The sequence below is a fragment of the Cygnus atratus genome, chromosome 16, assembly GCF_013377495.2.
Source record: "Cygnus atratus isolate AKBS03 ecotype Queensland, Australia chromosome 16, CAtr_DNAZoo_HiC_assembly, whole genome shotgun sequence".
NCBI lineage: Eukaryota > Metazoa > Chordata > Aves > Anseriformes > Anatidae > Cygnus > Cygnus atratus.
In genome coordinates this window covers 87556-105446 of record NC_066377.1, presented here as the reverse complement: position 1 = coordinate 105446, position 17891 = coordinate 87556, and the positions used below count along the sequence as shown (strand labels likewise).

Below are 17891 nucleotides of genomic sequence, written 5' to 3'. Positions count from 1 at the left end.
CCAAACAAGAATCCATAAAATTATTTATCATCTTTATTACCTTTAAAAATGGAACCTTAAAATGTTACATTAGCATCTTTAATGACTAGGTCTCTTTCTGAATGTAGTGATTGAAAAGTACATACAGCTAAGTTTACCTTTTATTGTGTCTACATTTCTACCTCTGACATGGCACATCCATGAATTAGATGTGAATTTTAGTCTTGGGTGCAATTTCTTGTTGCCTTAGAGCAACAAGAAATGCTTACGTTGTTCCTTTTATTTTGTCATTTATATGAACAGCATCCTCCACATTCAGTACACAAGTGTGATAGATACCATATGCTAAAGCATAGAATCATGGAATGACTCGGGTTGGAAGGGCCTTAAAGATAATTTAACTCCAACCCCCCTGCCACAGACAGCGATGCCACCCACTAGATCAGGTTGGCCAAGGCCCCATCCAGCCTGGCCTTGAACACCTCCAGGGATCCAGGGGCATCCACAAATTCTCTTGGCAACCTGTTGCAGTGCCCCACTAACCTTACAGTGAAGAGTTTCCTCCTAATGTCTAATCTAAATCTATCCTCTTTTAGTTTAAGACCATTCCCCCTTGTCCTATCATTATCTACCTGAGTAAAGAGTCCTTCATCTTTTTTATAAGCCCCCTTTCAGTACTTAAAGTTCGAAATGAGGTATCCCTGGAGCCTTCTCTTCTTCAGGCTGAACATCCCGGCTCTCTCAGCCTTTCTAGCAATGCAGCTTTGGTGAGAGCCAAAGAGTCAAGTGATCTGAAACTACCAACTTTGGCTATTTCAGGTTTAAAAAACAATCTGTAAAAGGGTAGTCATTTAACTAACTGCTTGAATCAAGGCCCAAGAAACTTATCAAGAGAACAATTTAGGGGAGAAACATTTACTGTCCTGGAGACCATTCAAAACCAATTCAAAATATGAATGTGTGATTTCAGCAAGTGTTTACTTTTTTTTTTTTGAGTCATCACGGTGGAATGAGGGCTGGGCCAGCCTCTTGTGTATGTTCAGATTAAAAGAGCATATTTATAAGGAAAAATACTGATAATTAGCCATATTTTACTCCACTAGCACCTATTGATTTCTGACTACGGGCTGTGTAAAGATTGTAGGTTTGGCAAAAGGTCTTTAAATCCTCCCATGGGCACTTAAACATTTTTCTCTGTAATAATTATTAGTTTATTTGAATGGTTGTCTTATGTCTAACACAGGAAGAATGTGTGTTGTACATCACTGGACAGATAAATCTGCATTTTAACACTGAAACTGAATTGGGTGCAGTTGCTGTGGGCGGTTAATGCTGACGCCTGAAATCCCAGCAACCCCAAATGTTGCAAAGTTTGGAACTTTGCACAAGCTTTAGTGCTGATTTTCCTTTGAACAGCAGGCTTCCTTTACAAACAGTTAATTAGGATGAGGCCATGTCAAGCTCTTGTGAAAAACACGGTCTCAGATAATTTCCTGGCTTGTATTTAAGAAGAAATACTGAAGGACTTTGAATAGCCTAGCTGTGTGTTGAATGTTATGACAGTCTGCATTATTGCAAGATTGAATGAGATTTTGTGAATGTAATCACTACCTCCAGGCCCTTTCTGAAATGAATGGAGAATTGTATACCCTGACTTTCCAAGATCCTGCAAGACTTAATTGATAGGTGCAAAAGCTACCTATTCCCCTCTTTTGTGCCTGGAGAAATCCAAACTCCTCTGTGCGTGTGTTTGTGTGTCAGTCTCTCTAAGCTGACTGGTTTCAACACACTTCAGGAGCCTTTGTAAGTATATGTGTGGGTGGCAAAGTATTGTAATTGATGTAATAAAACAGAAGTTGACGTGTTTTGAAGATTTTCTTGGCTTTGAATCAAACAAATTTTAATGAGACCTCAGTTTAATCTGTCAGAGTTAGTTTGTGTCTGTGAAACATTATTTCTGAGGAAGCTGAGATTGCATTCTTGGACAGTGCTAGGTGTTGTCAGGAGGAAAGGGGCAAATTATCTCTTAGGAAAATTCACATCTTTGCTATTCTGGTTTGTTAACTCTGCAAGGAATATATTGACACACTGCTGGGATTTAGGTATGTGTGGCACAATGCCTTTCTCACAGAGGATGATGACCTACTTTAAGAAGCTTTGTGGAAGGAGGATATTTGACTATTGTGAATTTTCATATATCCTGATTATATTGTCCTGAGCCTCTTTTACCCATCATCTTCTTCCTGAGCACTTCTGGAAGTATTACCCAGTATCTCCCTTTGCAGACAGAAAAATCGGTCTTTTTTTATATTTTATTTTTTTCCCGTCTGATTGGTGATACAAGTGTGAAAGGGAACAGGTCATAAGTCAGGAGGGTGGATACAATGGTTTTGTAAGATACAGATAAAGGTTTGGGTAAAGCACAGAGCAGCAGGTCTAGGCAGGTAACAATCTTGAAGGTAGTGCCAGTACAAAACAAAAATACACATCACAGGCTGCTTTTTCTCAAGTGGTCTCTGACAAGTTCGTCCAATTCTTCAGATAGTACAGTGAGAAGTTTTTGAACTGGAGCAAAGTAAAAACACCCATCATTTCCCCCAGACCTCCACTGCACTTTAATCGAAGTGCATAATTCCAAAATAATTAGGACCAATCCATTGACCGATTTCCTGTGCTGATTATAGCTTCTGATCACTACTACAGCCTATTAGTCCTAGAATAGATTTAAACTAGAAGAGACTACAAAGCCAGAGAGCATCTAAAGCGGTATCTCTACGGACATTTATTTTTTCTTTTCAGGAAATTACTCATGTTTAGACTTAGCAAAGCCTTTGTAAATAATCCAAGACAATTGCTGCAGTTCCTTTATGAAGAGGATAAAGTTTGGTGTCCTTCATTTTGGGCCAGGATGATAGCTCAGCCAGTTTTTCCTGCAATAAATCTTCCAAATTGGCACCTTTTTCTTGCTGTCATTTCTATTAAAAATGCAATGAAACACAGCAGTCAGGCCAGAGTTGCATATAAGTCCTGAAAGCTTTTATCTGTGCTTAAGTCAGAAAAGTGCAGATAGAAAGTATTTACACCATTTCTATCAACAAAGCAGTATAGGTATCAGTTTTGGCTTTGTCTGAAACTTGTTTCCGAGCTTTGCAAAATTTGGAAAAGAATACTGTATAGTAGCTTTTAAAATTGATTTATTTTCATATCACATCTCGTTGGCCAAGTAATCTGCATGTCTATGTTTCTAGTCATAATAACACTTGAACAGTGCACCAGTAACTAAGACAAAATGAATGGATGTATAGGTTGTATCACTGGACGGGAGTCACATCAAGCATCACAAATCCCTTAACGTCTGAAAAATGGTTGGAAACCAAGTCCACCTGAAGCTGCCTTGTGCCACTCTTGTAGGGAATGATCTCAAACTCAGTTGTTGAGGACTCCATGGGGGCCATTCGTGCCACACTAAAAGAGAGAACGTGTTTGTAAGTTCAAGCAGCAGAGAAATTCTCGTCATGTATTCTTCAGAGTTCCCAAATGTAAGACAGTATGAAAAGGAAATGTCAGAGTACTTTACTGGTGTGGCTGTATACTCCACAGATGGACATAGCCTACCATGTTCACGGCCCCCTCAACACTAGACTTGAATTTCATGTTCAGTGTCAGTGAAATCTCAGTAATTAACATCATTATCCAGCTTCTCCTATCTCTTTTTTTTTTCCCTTTCAGTTTCTTGGTGCTAACTCCATCAACGTAAATATTTTGGAGATTTTAAAAATGTTTCCAAAATAATAACCGTAAAGGAGAGGGGAGAACAATTTCTTATCAGTATGATATCAGTGGATGTATTCAAATATTTCATTATGGTATATGTCCTGGCTCTTTAGTAATTTAATATTTGATGAAAAAATGATACCATCACTTTTCCTCTTATCCTTCGAGGTTTTTTTTTTTTTTCCTTTTTGCAAACTACAAAAAGAAGAAAGTTTTGAAATTTTTGCCTTTTATGTAATCCAGTCACTAACTACAGTGGTCCAAGTTATACGCTAATTAGAAGCAGGCCATCTCTCCACTCCTGAACCATTCTGTAATTCAGAGTTTGGTAGAGGAGGTACAAATTCCAACTAGATATGGAGAGTGCTAGCATGATGATATTTTGTCCAAGCTCACTGCAAACAAAAGTCATGGGTTGACAGAATCTTTTTAAAAACACAACTTGTATTCTAGATTTCTCACCAAAGTGAATGAGTTATTGGCCGGACATAATTTACATACTTGATTTGGAGCTGTTCTTTGAGCAAGCCACTACCTTCTGCTCTCAGGACACAGTCTGTCACCATTTCAGACAGTGGGTTGGTAAATGTGACCTGCACATTAGCAGCCTTGTGTACCACTGTTGGACCAAAGACCTACAGAGAGAAAACATTCTGCTCAGTCACAGCATTAGTCACACTTCTTTCTCATGGTTTTCTCTTTTCATTTCCACTGCAAACTGCTTACCTTCTTATGATCTCCTAGATAGGGAGGAGTCAGGAATTAATCCATGTACATATTTTCAGGCATCAGAGTGCAGAGCTTGATTCAGCCCTCCAGTGTGGCTGAGGAACAACAAACTACTGTAGAATCTACCATTCAGTCCTAACTTTTTAACTAGGCCAGAGTATGGTGTTAAGTATTATATAGTGTATGATACTTATGAAGAGTGATAACAGAATAAGAATACAAGTATTAACTTGGCATATATGACTAACTACTGTAGGCAGCTTAAGTGAAATTAGCTTTAGTTAGGCTAAATGGAAGGTTTAGGATTAGAAAACATGAGAGGTGTGAGACGGAGGTGGGTTGTGGCATCTCAGGCAATAGAATTAGAATGTGAAATAGCAAATAAACGTATTCATTACCTTATTCTGACTGAGATAACATAGAATTGGTGTATCTGGTTATCTTCATAGGTAATAATAGTGTTAATTAACATAATGGAGAAGTCCAGCACCCAAATTGCATTTGTCTGCCATTGAATGTATGTTTATATACAGAAGTTTCAATCAACAGAAAAACAAAACCCTTTTGAACCTTGGTCACTAAATTGAAGTAATTTAATTCAAGTGTCTGCCCTGGTAAGGTGACCTGCGTGATATAGTACAGAAGATTTTACACAAAGTCTCTCTAGAGCTTGGTATTCAGAACTCACCAGAACTAATAAAAATTCAGTTTTTTATTCCTGTGTATAACCTTCGATTTCCTGTATGCTACTGACAGAGTGGTTTGAGAGGTCTGATCTAGTCTGGAGGCTCTGAGATACTCTGAGAATTATCGCATTCCCTCTAGGTTGTTTACAATACAGTAGGCAGATAGGTAGCGTTTGATTCACAGAGCTGATGTAGCGTGTGAACGTGCTGAAATGTCCCAAATATTGTTAAACTAGTTTACGTGGATGTGATGGGCTGTGCAAACCCAGGACTGTTCCTGGGCAGACACGACACACGGTCTTTCCTGTAGACTAAAAATTGTTCTTTGCCTATTGTGCAGCATTTGTCAGAAGTCAGCCTTAAGTGAAAAAATGTCTACAGTTTAACTACTAATCATATAGAAAGATGCTACAGAAGGTGGAAAGTGCCACTTTTCCTAATAAGGTGAAAGACTATTCTTGAATATTAGTAATAACTAGCCTCGCATCCCCAGGCATTACCAGCTAGTCGGCTACTCTTTCGTAAAAATCAGGCCTCCTAAATAAAATCAAAGAGAATGATCAGACTTCCCTGACAAAAGTGTAGACCTAGATATAGACTAGATCTTTCTGTCTTTGTCTGTCTGTTTCTCTGGAGACAATCTTACCTTGTAACCCTCATAATACTGAGACATTTATCACTGCCATGTCAGCAAGCACTGTTAAGAACATAAGTGCACAGCAATGTCTTGGAGAGATTTGCTTTTCTATAGTGTATTTCATTTCACTTGTGTCATGTGGCTTATTACTGGAGCAACAAGATCAAATCACCCTAACGTATGATTTCGCTTTGCACGTCCCTTCTCATGAGGAGTAGATGGTGTGAAGGATTCTGGTTGCTTCTTCTCAACATGTCTCTCTAGGAACACAGAGGAGACTAGATTTTACCTTGATGGTGAGAAAAGGATCCTGAAGTAAAATATCCTTCTCCATTAGAAGTGAGGCTCCCTGTCTGACTTCACACAGAGCAGTCACTAGGATCTTCCTGTCATCCATCAGAGCATTTTTGTACTGGGAGTAGGAGATCTTGAATGGAATTTCTTTCACTGGAATGCAAATAGAAGCAGAAATTTCCCCCTTTATTTTCTGTGTCTAAGTACCATGTATCTTTAATATGCCTATATTTTAGGGAGAAACAAAAGTATCACCCTGGGACTGTACATTTGTGGATGTTGGCAGCTTGTAGACAGGAATGACGCTCATAGGTGACTTCTATTTACATTCACATCAAACACTAAATGATCAGATACAGGTCGGTAGTTGCTGAGGATGGATATTTGTGGTAACCCCTGCTGGTGGTTTTCTCATGAATCTGAAGCTGGGAATTTCATGTTCTGTCCTTGCAAAGGAGGCAGAATTGAAAAGATGGCCTGGTTTAAATGCCCTTTCAGATGCAGCTGTTCAGCCCCTTCCTGAAAGAGGGTGCACATTTGGTATGTGTGCCCCTGAGGAAGGCAATGGTTCTCAGTACACTGAGAAAAAATCCTCATCTACCGCTGGAGTAGTGAAAAGAATTGTGATGTCTTGGATTAGTTTGGGAGGGTAGTCACATTCATCTGTACTACAACTCATTTTTCAGTATTGTCCATATAACAGCAGGGCAAAAGCCCTGCATCTGCAGGTAATGTACCTGTCAGTGCAATTTGTAGTTACTGTCCTACTGCTGCAAAAGAAATATATACATTTCTCCCATTACTTTATCTCTGTACTTTGCTTACCGGCAGCTGGTAGCCGAGTAGTCTCCAGTGTCTCTCTTAGTTGTTTTCTCTTAGCAAAAAATGTCACAATGTAGAACTAATAGTGGCTGTGCTGGGTCAGACAAAGGGTCACCCAGGTCAGTATCTTTCTTGACAGTGTCTAAAAGCAAATGCTTAAGACAGGGCAAGTATGTATTTTTCTCTTCTCTCAAATAGCCTTAACCTCCAACCATTGGTAGGTCATGCACTGCTTGAGCCATTCATGATGTCTGTGATCTGGCCACAAACTAGAGCTATATCTTGTCTTGAGCTGTAATAAAATTAAAATTACCTTCTTCAGATCCAAGTTGAATAGACCTAGACCACTGCAAAATCTCTGCCTTTGGTTTTCTTGTGTAGAGAACAGCTGAAGCACTCAGTTTAACCTTTATGGTCTTGAAATCTGTGATCAAGTTCCTCAGTGACAAGGTAAGGAGGATATCCTGGCCAATTACAGGAGATGCATCCAGGTTCAGCTTCCCTGAGATAGTAGGTTTTCCTGTGGGCGCTGTCATATTTTGTCTCTGTGCTACTGAAAATCGTCTTCTACGTCTTGTAACTTTGGTTCTTCTTCCAGTGCTGCTCACACCAAGCAGCTTCAGTGCTTTTTTGTACACCTGCCTTTCTTTCAAGGATCCTGCTTTAAAAGATAACACGGTTAAGAGATCTCATACATACTGGACATAGTGCAATCGAGCCAAAATTGCTCTCAGTAAATACAGTTTGGGAAAGCTGAGGAGGGCAAAAATATATGAGAGGAAAAAGTGAAGCCTTACCTAAAGGCTAAATTTGACAAAAAGCAAATGAATATACCTAGCCACAAAGGCTGGAAAGTAAAACTTGGCTGTTAGCTTTAGCTGGCTGTTCATGGATGCCTGTTAGAAGCTGTTAGCAGTAGAAAGATAACTCCTGGGAGATCTCACTTCTCCTGCATAAGCTGGGTCAATTGCCATCTCCTCTGAAAGTAACAGTGAAAAAATCCTTCCTTTTGCAGAAACTCTGCCCGCATAACTCTCCAGAAAGGCTGTTACTGCATGTCATGACAGAAATATTCTCACCACCTGATCAGGACTGCTGGGACAGAATCTTTTACATAAGTAGCTTTGACTGTGTGTTAAATAAACCAGTATTTCATCAAGGGCCATAACATCTATATTTAATCACTGTCTTCTGACAATGAGTCCTGAGCCATTGAAAATTCACACTCTTTTCCAAAAGAAGCAAAGAAAGTAAGTCAGTGTCCAATCCAACAGAAGCCTAAATCCTTTTCATTTCTGACCATTGATGGCAAAGACACCTGTAATAAAGAATTTACCTTCTGGATATTTGTAATTATCAGTGACATCCACCCGGGAGTTGGTGCTCACTGCTTTGGTGCTGATAAATTTTCCAATCTTCCTAGTATTGGAGTAAATTCTCTCTTTTCTTTTGTTGCTATAGTGAATCCAAGTAACACAGTCAGCATTCACTGCTGCAAACACAAATGAACTGTCATAATCCAGGTTCACATCCCCTTCCTTAATGGCTTTGGTGGAGGCAGGGCCACACTGAAATATGCCTATATTAAGGAGAGAAAAGTTAAATGACTACCTATTGTGAAAGATCAGCTACAGTCCACAAATCCTCATGCTGACAGAAAAAGGTAGTCACTCTAAAGACATGTTTGGATAAAGTCCATTGTTTCTGGGTCTATACATTATGGTACAGCATGTCAGAAATTCCACATACATTTTCTATCAAAAGGTGCAGGCAGAGAGGAGGCTGTAAGGCTAAAAAGGTATAGCTAACACTTTCTGTGATGTGTGCTGTGTGAGTTATTCTAACCCTCCAAAGCTTGCAGGGCTGTATGCTAACTTGTCAAATGAAAGGTGAGGAGAGAATGGGAGCTGCGTCAGAAGTACAGTCAGACTTATGAGATGTGAGTCATCAATGCCGCACGTGCATTCAGAAGAAACAAGAAGTTAAATTCGGTAATCTGAGGAGTGGGGAATAAGAGGCAGCTTATCTGGCATTTGGAAGGTTTTAAATGGCTAAATTAATGAATCTTTTGATGGGGCTCATCAGATAAGATCAGTAAATTTGTCTGTATTAGCAAATAAAACCAAAGCAAGAGTGTGAGCCCAGGTGGTCATCCACACTGTTTACTTGCTAGCAAGCTTCTTAGTGATTTTTTTTTCCCTTGCCAATGTTCCCAGCGGGCTGTGCTGTATTTTTGGTTGGTTGGTCGGTTGGTCTGGGAGGGAGAGTTCAGTGCTGTGAACAAAAGCCATTCTATATCACTTGGTTTCAGAACCAGAGAACAATTTGTGGCCCTTATCATGTAGTTTTTTACCTATATTCTATGTTGTTGCATGTCACAGGAACACCGTATGAATTATCTTCCTACCCATTCCAGTGTGTCCTATGAAATATAGGCTAGGGTCATATGGCATATTTTCTTTTCTGTTGTAAAGTCTTTGGTTCAACCCTGTTACTCTAAAACCCTGTAAGCTCTGAAATTTTTACTTAGCATCTTACTAGATGGATTTTTAATTTGTTTTGCTGCTAAATCTGTCCAATGCAAGACAGCAAATATGTAATGCCAGCAGTGTGCCCTTGAAGCAAGGAAGGCAAACAACATCTGTGACCGCATTAGGAAGCGCATTGCCAGCAGGTCAAGGGGGGCAATCCTACCCCTCTACTGATCTATTGGCGAGACCAATTCTGGAGTGCTGTGTCCAGTTCTGGGTTCCCCAGTACAAGAAATACATGGACATAAGGGAGGAAGTCCTGCAGAGGGCCACAAAAATGTTTAAGGGACGAGAACAGTGACTGTTCAGTCTGAAGAAACTGGGCAGAATCTTGTCGATGTGTTTAAATATATGGTGGGAAGGTATAAAGATGACAGAATCAGACTCTCCTCAGTGATATCCAGTGAAAGGACAAGAGGCAGTGGGTGCAAATTGAAACACAGAAAATTCCATTTAAACATAAGAAAAAACCTGTTTTATTATGTGGGTGGTCAAACACTGGAGCAGTTTGCCAGAGAGGTTGTGGAGTCTCCATCCTTAGAAATATTTAAAACCCAACTGGACATGGTCCTGAGAAACCTGCTATGATTAACTGTGCACTGAGCAGAGTGTTGGAGTAATCAATCTCCAGAAGTCCTTTCTAACCTTAGTTATTTTGCATCATTTTATGAATTTGTGTAATATTAGGAGCTAAGGCAAGCAAGAGTGAGATGAATGAACCTAAGATGCATTTGTTTTTGTGCTGGCAGAGGGTCAGAAAAAGTAAGATTTTGAATGCTGGTAGGAATCCAGAGGCTGACAGAAAGGTTATCCTGCAATTCTAGTAGCAATGTTTAGGAGTAACAATATCTACATCTTTTTATATTTACAGCAGTGTTACCTTTGCTTCTTTCCTGGGGTGTTGCATCCAAAACCTGCCATCCATCATAAAAAGAACCAAGATCTCTTCTAATAAACCAGCTTTCATTCCAGACATGGAAATTCCTGTAAGGGAAGAAGAATAGGAAATCTCAGATTAATACAATTCATTCTGTGTTGAAAGACTTGGTACATTTGTGTTGCAATGCAAGAAATAACCCTAGTGGAGTGAACGATAACTCCTCTGTAGAGAGACCAACCGCTGCCTCCTTTCTTGAGTATTTCTTTCTCCCTTTTTTCCTGTTTTCTGGGTTGAGATCTCTCAGAAATATTGGGATGTTACATAAAAAAAAAAAAAAGAAATTAAAATGTATTTATTGCAGAGTCAGCTATTCAGATCTGTGTCACTCTTGTCCAAATTACTCCAAATGGTATAGGGTGCTTAGGGACTGAAATACTGGTACATGCAGTACAATGCACATTTGCAGTGTAATAGTTTCTGTGCACTTGTTTCTCTGAAGCATCATATTCAACAGCTAACTTCTCCGAGGTGAAAGAAATAGCATGTCCTTCCTATGATGGGGTGACATGGGATTTTTCTCTGCTGTATTAAACATACTGCTTTTACTTTAGTAACCTCTAATATGGTGCAAGGGGTGTGTAATGGTAATCATGAAAGACTGAGACAATCAACAGCATATAGCATAGGAGCTGGGTCTAAAACTTACGGACTTCTGAGAGTTCTAGGAATCAAAGACAAACAGTTAATCTATTTCTTTAACTTTCCTTTAGAAAAATTAAAATTGTTATGCAGTAAAGACAAAATTAGAAGTTATATTTTCAAATTGTGTGTTGAATAACAATAGCACCAATATCTCCACTAGTAATTCTTCAGAATGGTGAAACCGACTACACTTTGCATTTCTGAACACTCTGTTCTGTTGATTATTTTGGTATGGGGTTTTATATCTTTGGGAGTATGAGGTAGGCTTTCAGGAGTGTAATGAGTGTAATTCTACATCTTGCAATTAGAGGAAAATATAATGGAAGAAATATTAAGAAAAAAATAATATTTACCACACGCTGTCTTCAGTCAAGTGCAGGGTCTTTCCAGAAACGTCAATGTATTTATCAATACTCAGGTTAATATTCCTATCATGGGCAGAGTTAAAGTTTGTGATAACACGGGTAGGTATTCCCAAAGATCTCAGAACTGCAATATAGAATACCACAAAAGTTCTCTAAACGCATTTGACAGACATATAGAAAGTATTTCTCCATTTTTCTTGGTATAGCAGTCTACTGTATATGCTTTCAGTGGTGAAAGAAACCCTCAGAAGCATCCCTCAGATACGGTACAAGGATGTCACATAGTCATTGTACACAATTGTTTAGAAGACAGTTCCACACTCACTTGACATTGTTAGCTGCCGTGTTCTTTTTAAGAAGAGTTAAATTCACACATTTATTTTAATCTTTCATTCTTCATCTTGTTCTCTCCCCCATTCTCTCCCTGTATTTGTTTCTCTTCTATCTGCTTCTTTTTCCTCTCTGAGACATCTCTCTCAATTGCTTTATTTTTCCTTTGTGTTTTCCTCAAAGTGACCCTTGTCTCTCAGCGCAGCTCTGAGTGGAAACTGCTAGGATGAAATGCTTTTCCTCTCTCGCAGCTCCCTTTACAAGCCCTAAGCATTGTAACTTGTTTTTGTGTCCATTAGGCTAGACAAAACAGTAGAAAACTGTCAGGAGCCACACTTAAAAGAGCACTGGTTTTCTCTGATTTCTAGCTATGAAATACGAAACCTCATTCGTTTCTAGAGCCCAGCCTGGCAGACAGCTTTCCACCTTATGTGCTGACTGGCAATACTGGGCTGCCATATGACAATCCATGCCTGTATAAAAATGGAAGAAAAAGCCTTCATGCATATATAGCAGAGGTTCTTCACTCTCTCCATCAAAACTGCAGCAGCCTCTACAATAACATCACAAGGTTAAAAACTACAGAAATTCTAGTAAGCTTCCTTTCTGATAGCATTCTCCCTTTAACGTATACCTGTGCACATTACTCCTGCAAAGACCCAGCATTGGCCGTACCGGACGGGTTTGTATCTCCCTCTGTACCACTTTCGAAGAATGGTCACGCTTCCACTCCAGTGCAAGGGGTTGGTTCCTGAACAGTACTTTCCATTCCACTTCCCTTCCACTACTCCCTTTTCATCATTGCTGTTAACCTGAAAAAAAAGCCTTCTCATGAGAGAATTACAATATTTACAGAAAAAGGGAGAGAGGGAAACGGACAGAATCATAGAATCATACAATGGTTTGTGTTGGAAGGGAACTTAAAAGATCATCTAGTTCCAACCCCCTGCCATTGCCAGCGACACCTTCCACTGGATCATACTGCCCAACCCTGCTCTTGAACACGTCCAGGGAAGGGACCTCCAAAACTTCTCTGGGCAACCTGTTCCAGTGCCTCACCAGTAAAGAATTTCATCCTAATATCTAATCTAAATCTACCATCTTTTAGTTTTAAACCATTAGTCTTTGTCCTATCACTACACCCCCTGATGACTTTCATCTTCTTGTATGTCATATTACTGTTACATTGTTTATTCACTATCGGGTCACATTCTCAAGTCATTTTTATGGAAGCTACAAGAAGCATGTATTTTCTCTGAATGTCCATGTATTGCAAATATTCGTATAGTACATTTAGCTTGCTCAGACGTTTTAAATGTGCTTGCATGTATTCATACACATCCATTTTAATATCCTGCTGTCATATAGTGTCATCTACAGAAAAGAGTAAGTTGTTTTTTAATGATTTTTTTTCTTCGGTATTCCTACTTTCAGTAGTTTTGTACATCTAAGTAGAGTTATGAACTTCATACTGAAATTGAAATTGCCAAAATCAAGTGCCGTCTAAAAGGGTGAAAAAGATCAAGTCTGTAAAGTATCAGCCTCAGATAAGGAATGTGAAAAGGCATGTAGTATTTATAGAATGAAAATTTTTTAATTTGCCTGGTTGTGCGTTTGTAGGTGTGTGAGGATGGGGAGTTGTTGTGGAGAGATGTAACTATTTATTGAAGGAAATGCATCCAGGCCTCATTGAACGAACTCCCCTGAAGTGAAGAATACTAAATTAACACATTAAATGCAGCCATACCAATACTAGTTTTCCAAAATATTTCATGCCGCTTTTGGTATTTGAAAAACAGAGCATATGATTTCAGAGTGGACACATACTTTCTAAATGAGTGAAAAGATCTAACGGCCTGAACGGTCTTGGAAACATTCTTCATTCCTTCAGTTATGAGCAAACTTTTGGGAAGAAGGTAAATTAAACCTTTAGGGGCATTTTTTTCTTGAGAATAAAACTCTGTTTTACCACTTTTCTACCTATTCTTGCAGCAAAAAATATAGCACATTCTATAAAACATTAAGTATTGTGTTTTTTGTTAGTGCAGCTGTAACTAATTGATCACTTTACCATAGCACTAATAACCCTGCTCACATAGATGGGACTGTTTCTGTTGGATACATCAGTGGATGGATCTTTGCGGTGGTTCAAGCTTCGATCCAGTATAGCCAGAGAGATATCAAGGATATCCTCTTCAAACTGAAATCAAAACAAGCAATAGTATTAAAGGTTAATTTTATAATTAAAACCAAGGATTAATTCCATGCCATTTTTCCTTCTCTAAGCACAATGGGATGATGTTGGTAATATAAGATTTTTCTGTACTGTTAAAGAAGATAGGGACAAGAAGAAAGCAAAAGCACTAGAGTAATGACTCTCCATAGTATTTAATAACAAGCATGTTTACAAGCATGATTTAGGACCATAGCAACCAGCATTCGTGAAGACTGGTATGGCCTGGTGGGACAGACAAGACCACTTCAGGACTGGCTCAGCAGGCTTCACATCTTCCCGCATCCTGTCATGTCCCAGAAGGTCCCCTCCCCTTCATGGTACAAAAACCTCAGTCTGCCTTCACCTTATATCACATAATCTGAGCAGAGGGGAAAAAATAAAAAATAATAAAAAATAATAATACTAAAAAATTAATAATAAAAAATAATAAAAAAATTACTATGCATTAGAGTCACAGAGACACTGTGTTAAGCCCAGAAAAAAAACAGGGTGAAGTGTTATGCAATATAAATGTGGTCAGGCAAGGATGCCACCTGACCTCAGAGACAGAAAGCAAATTTGGCCTCGATTCATTAATTAGTATAAAAGTAGCCACATTGATTAGAAGGGTTAATAGTGCTGTCTGTGCGACTGTTGGTGCAGTTTTAAGTCATGAAGTGTTCACAAATGGTTTTGACTGGCCTCTCAAATTGCAGGATAACTGTGACTACAAATGGGCTGTAGTTATGACTATATTCATAGTAGTTGCATTTAGAAGGCCAAGGTGATATTTTAGAATTCCAACTTGAGTTGTTTCAGTTGAGTATATTTGGGCTATCCTTTCTGTATATTCTGACCCATTATTGGACCAACTATGTAAATATTTAGATGTACCAACCTTGCAATAACTAGAAGTTACTACTGGAATGGCTTCCTTTGCCCTTCACAGGGGACAAGAAAGAAGTAGAATTTCACCACTTTGTGTAATTTAAAAAAAAACACAAAACAAAAACACACACACACACACAAAAAAGCAACCAACTAACCAACAAGAACAAAACCCACCAAAAACTAAAATTAAAATTGTGCTTTCTTTCTCTTATTTCTTTTATTAGCATATGCCAGACAGGGGAAATGATCCTAATGCTGCTGCAATGTATCAATAACCGATAAGTGTACTGGCAAGAAAATCAAAAATGAAAGAGAATAACGAACTCTTAGACTATGATATAATGACTCTCTCCCCTCAAGACCCTCATCCAACCAACTGGTCTTATTTTCTTGTTTTCCTTGTTTACCTGTCCATAATTCCAAGCTTCTTGCTGAATATATTTTTCCAGGCCATGAAATATGATTCCACTATCATTCAGAACATACTCCTGTCGGTCCTTTTCATTAGCCATATAGACATCATCATCTAGAAGCAGAATGAGAAATGGTAGCTGGAAGGATTGCTGTTTTGCTCTAACTGAAAATCTCACTTCAAGGGGACTTCTGGGGAACAGGTGAGGTTATACCCCTGTAATCATTTACAGAGTGAATAAAATTAGCATGAAGTTCCTTTGAGGGGAACTGAATATACTTCTGTCCCTTCACAGCTTCCCTGATCACAGTGTGTCTTACTAGTAGACAGTGAGTCACAAGTGAATGCAGTATCAGAGGAAAAAATTACAGAATAAATATTTGAAGTAATACCGTCCTCTAATTTCTTACTCTGTGAGCAAGAGGCTGGATCTTTAATGCATTGGAGCACTGAAGAAGGATTAAAAACAACATCCCTGATGTTGAGCAAAAACATCATACCGCAGCTGTCACTGTCAGGTACATGCTTTATTGTGGCACCCAGATTTCCTGACTGATACAATGAGTCACCTGAAGGACATAAAACGTTAAAACATACTTGGACACCAGGGATTGAAGAGTAACACAAACTGGCCCAGGAGCGCTGATGAGACCTTGTTCCCAGAATCAATCTGGAGTTTGAGTTTGTACCGTCCAATGACAGCATTGGCAGGGCTGACTATTGTGAAGTTCATGCAGCCATGCTCACTGTGCTCTTGAGTTGCACTCCAGCCACTGGCACCTTCCTCAGAAAGGTTAAATATGACCTTGGTCTGCTGTGACTCTGCTGGAGATGGTCCTGCCAGAGGGAACAGGAGACAGTAATTCTGAATGACAGCTGTGTGTGACAAGCCGGAGTCAGTGACGATCTCAAATACTACATCGAAGGATTATGGTTTATCCACCACATACTCATTCAATGTAAAGTAGCTGCACTCCAATCCATAGAATCACACTATGCAGCCCTCTGTGTTAAATGCATGACCTAGTAAAGGCAAGTAGTCCCACAGTCATCTGAGACAAGTGAAGAAGCAAGCCCTTGTCCTGAAAACCTGATGGTTGAAAGCTACATAGGCAGGATGCTCCACACATTGTAATATGCATTTCTTTAAGAGTTAGCAGCTGCCTGGAGAAATTTTTGGAGGAGGCTTTTTGGAAGATACAGTTGGGAGTCTTAGCAAATGGGTCATGTGGGCTGTTCCAGGAATAGGGAACACCTGAAGTTAATCAAGGGGAATCTGAACAGGTGCAATAGAGCATCAGGTGAGAAGACAAACATATAATGAAGGTCTGTGAGGGGTAGAGCTGTGAAAAGTTTAGGGCTTAGAAGATGAAGACAGCTTGCAGTATTGCAGGTAGGTCCTTAGGAGTAAAGATATGGTGTGGGTTTTGCTTTGTTTTATTTTTAATGAGGATGGTCCATACCTTTCTAGCACTTATTACCTTAAGCGTCTATTGCTTTAAGATACAGACTAAGATTTAAAATGGGAGTTCCTAGGCCTAAAATGACAGTGAATCCTGAATGATAGAGAACAAGGCTTAATAACCACACAGGAAGCACTAGCGTTTTGAGCTGGAATTACCTGTGCTTGCAATAAATGTGAAGTTGTCCCAAGGCTGTACTATTGTTCGGAAGCATAGGCTGATGGTGAAGGCCTGTCCTCTCCTCAAGATTACTTCTGTGTTGTTGTAATCAGATGTGTGATGTGCAGCTTTATTTAGCTTGGATTGCCAATTGATGTTTGTTATTTTCAGGGCTAGAAAGATGCAAGGCAAGTTAGTTGAAAACATCGTTCCTTTAAACGTGTACACCTTGTCAGCTTGTCTAATATAGTCACTTCATTATAGCTGGAGTTATATCCTTTTAGGAAAACAGAAAAATCCATGCTGTTATTTTAAAAAAAAAAAAGGGTAACAATGAATGAGCTAGAAGAACAGCTGAAATATCCCTTCTGCGGGCATCTTTTAGAGACAGGAAAAAATAGCCAGGTAATTCATTTTTGATTTAAGAAACAAACAAGTATTGTATTGAAATAAGAGTTCTCAGAATTTGAAGAGACTGTTCTATTCTATATACTCCTTTTCTATGGGGATCTCTAGTTCCTACAATGCTGTATGGATGCAAAAAGAATATTAAAACTCTCATAAGCAAGTGCATGCGTGATCTTGCAACCACTGTAGGACAGATGATGAATAGAAGGCTAGTGTCATCGTTGTCAAACTTGCACGTTGTTTTGTCATGTACATTGTATCTCAGTTAATTTACAGACTTGTTGCTTGCAACTGGATGTTATTTCACACTCTGTTGGAAAAAAGATAGTCACCAGAGCAGATGGTAGGATTAGAAACTGCATATTCTGAGGCAGTGCTGTGGGTTTCTCAATCATATTGTTATCCTCTGTATTTAAAATAGGATACTGAAGAACAGATTACATAAGCTTTCAACCTTTCTCATTCACTGAATAATAGTAATAATAATAAAAAACACAAACATAAAAAAATGTAGATCCTTCTAAGAACATATATGTGTTCAAGAGGTGCCCTCTCCCCAGTATCATATTCCAGAGGAATTTCACTTGAAAATTTCCTGCTGCTGAGACTAGAAT

General features: G+C 39.0%; 1 protein-coding gene across 1 annotated transcript; it reads right to left on the bottom strand.

Moving 5' to 3' along the window:
- Positions 1-3290: 3290 nt before the first annotated feature.
- LOC118258430 (protein-glutamine gamma-glutamyltransferase 6-like) lies at positions 3291-17636 on the bottom strand. Its single transcript, XM_035567225.1, has 12 exons — positions 16869-17636; positions 15845-16084; positions 15243-15361; positions 13801-13929; positions 12364-12541; positions 11388-11523; positions 10333-10436; positions 8258-8500; positions 7235-7579; positions 6095-6252; positions 4255-4388; positions 3291-3444 (listed from the first exon to the last, which is right to left on the bottom strand). Exons 1-12 carry the CDS (start codon positions 17074-17076, stop codon positions 3291-3293), a joined length of 2148 nt encoding a protein of 715 aa, XP_035423118.1. The 5' UTR covers positions 17077-17636.
- Between the last annotated feature and the right edge of the window lie 255 nt (positions 17637-17891).

Excerpts from the sequence above, each read along its gene's own strand:
- LOC118258430 (XM_035567225.1), bottom strand. The coding sequence starts at position 17,076 with ATGTTTTCAACTAACTTGCCTTGCATCTTTCTAGCCCTGAAAATAACA. Across the intron at positions 13,930-15,242 it reads AAGCTTGGAATTATGGACAG|TTTGAAGAGGATATCCTTGA; the intron begins GTAAACAAGGAA and ends TTTTGATTTCAG. Across the intron at positions 7,580-8,257 it reads TAATTACAAATATCCAGAAG|GATCCTTGAAAGAAAGGCAG; the intron begins GTAAATTCTTTA and ends CTTTTAAAGCAG.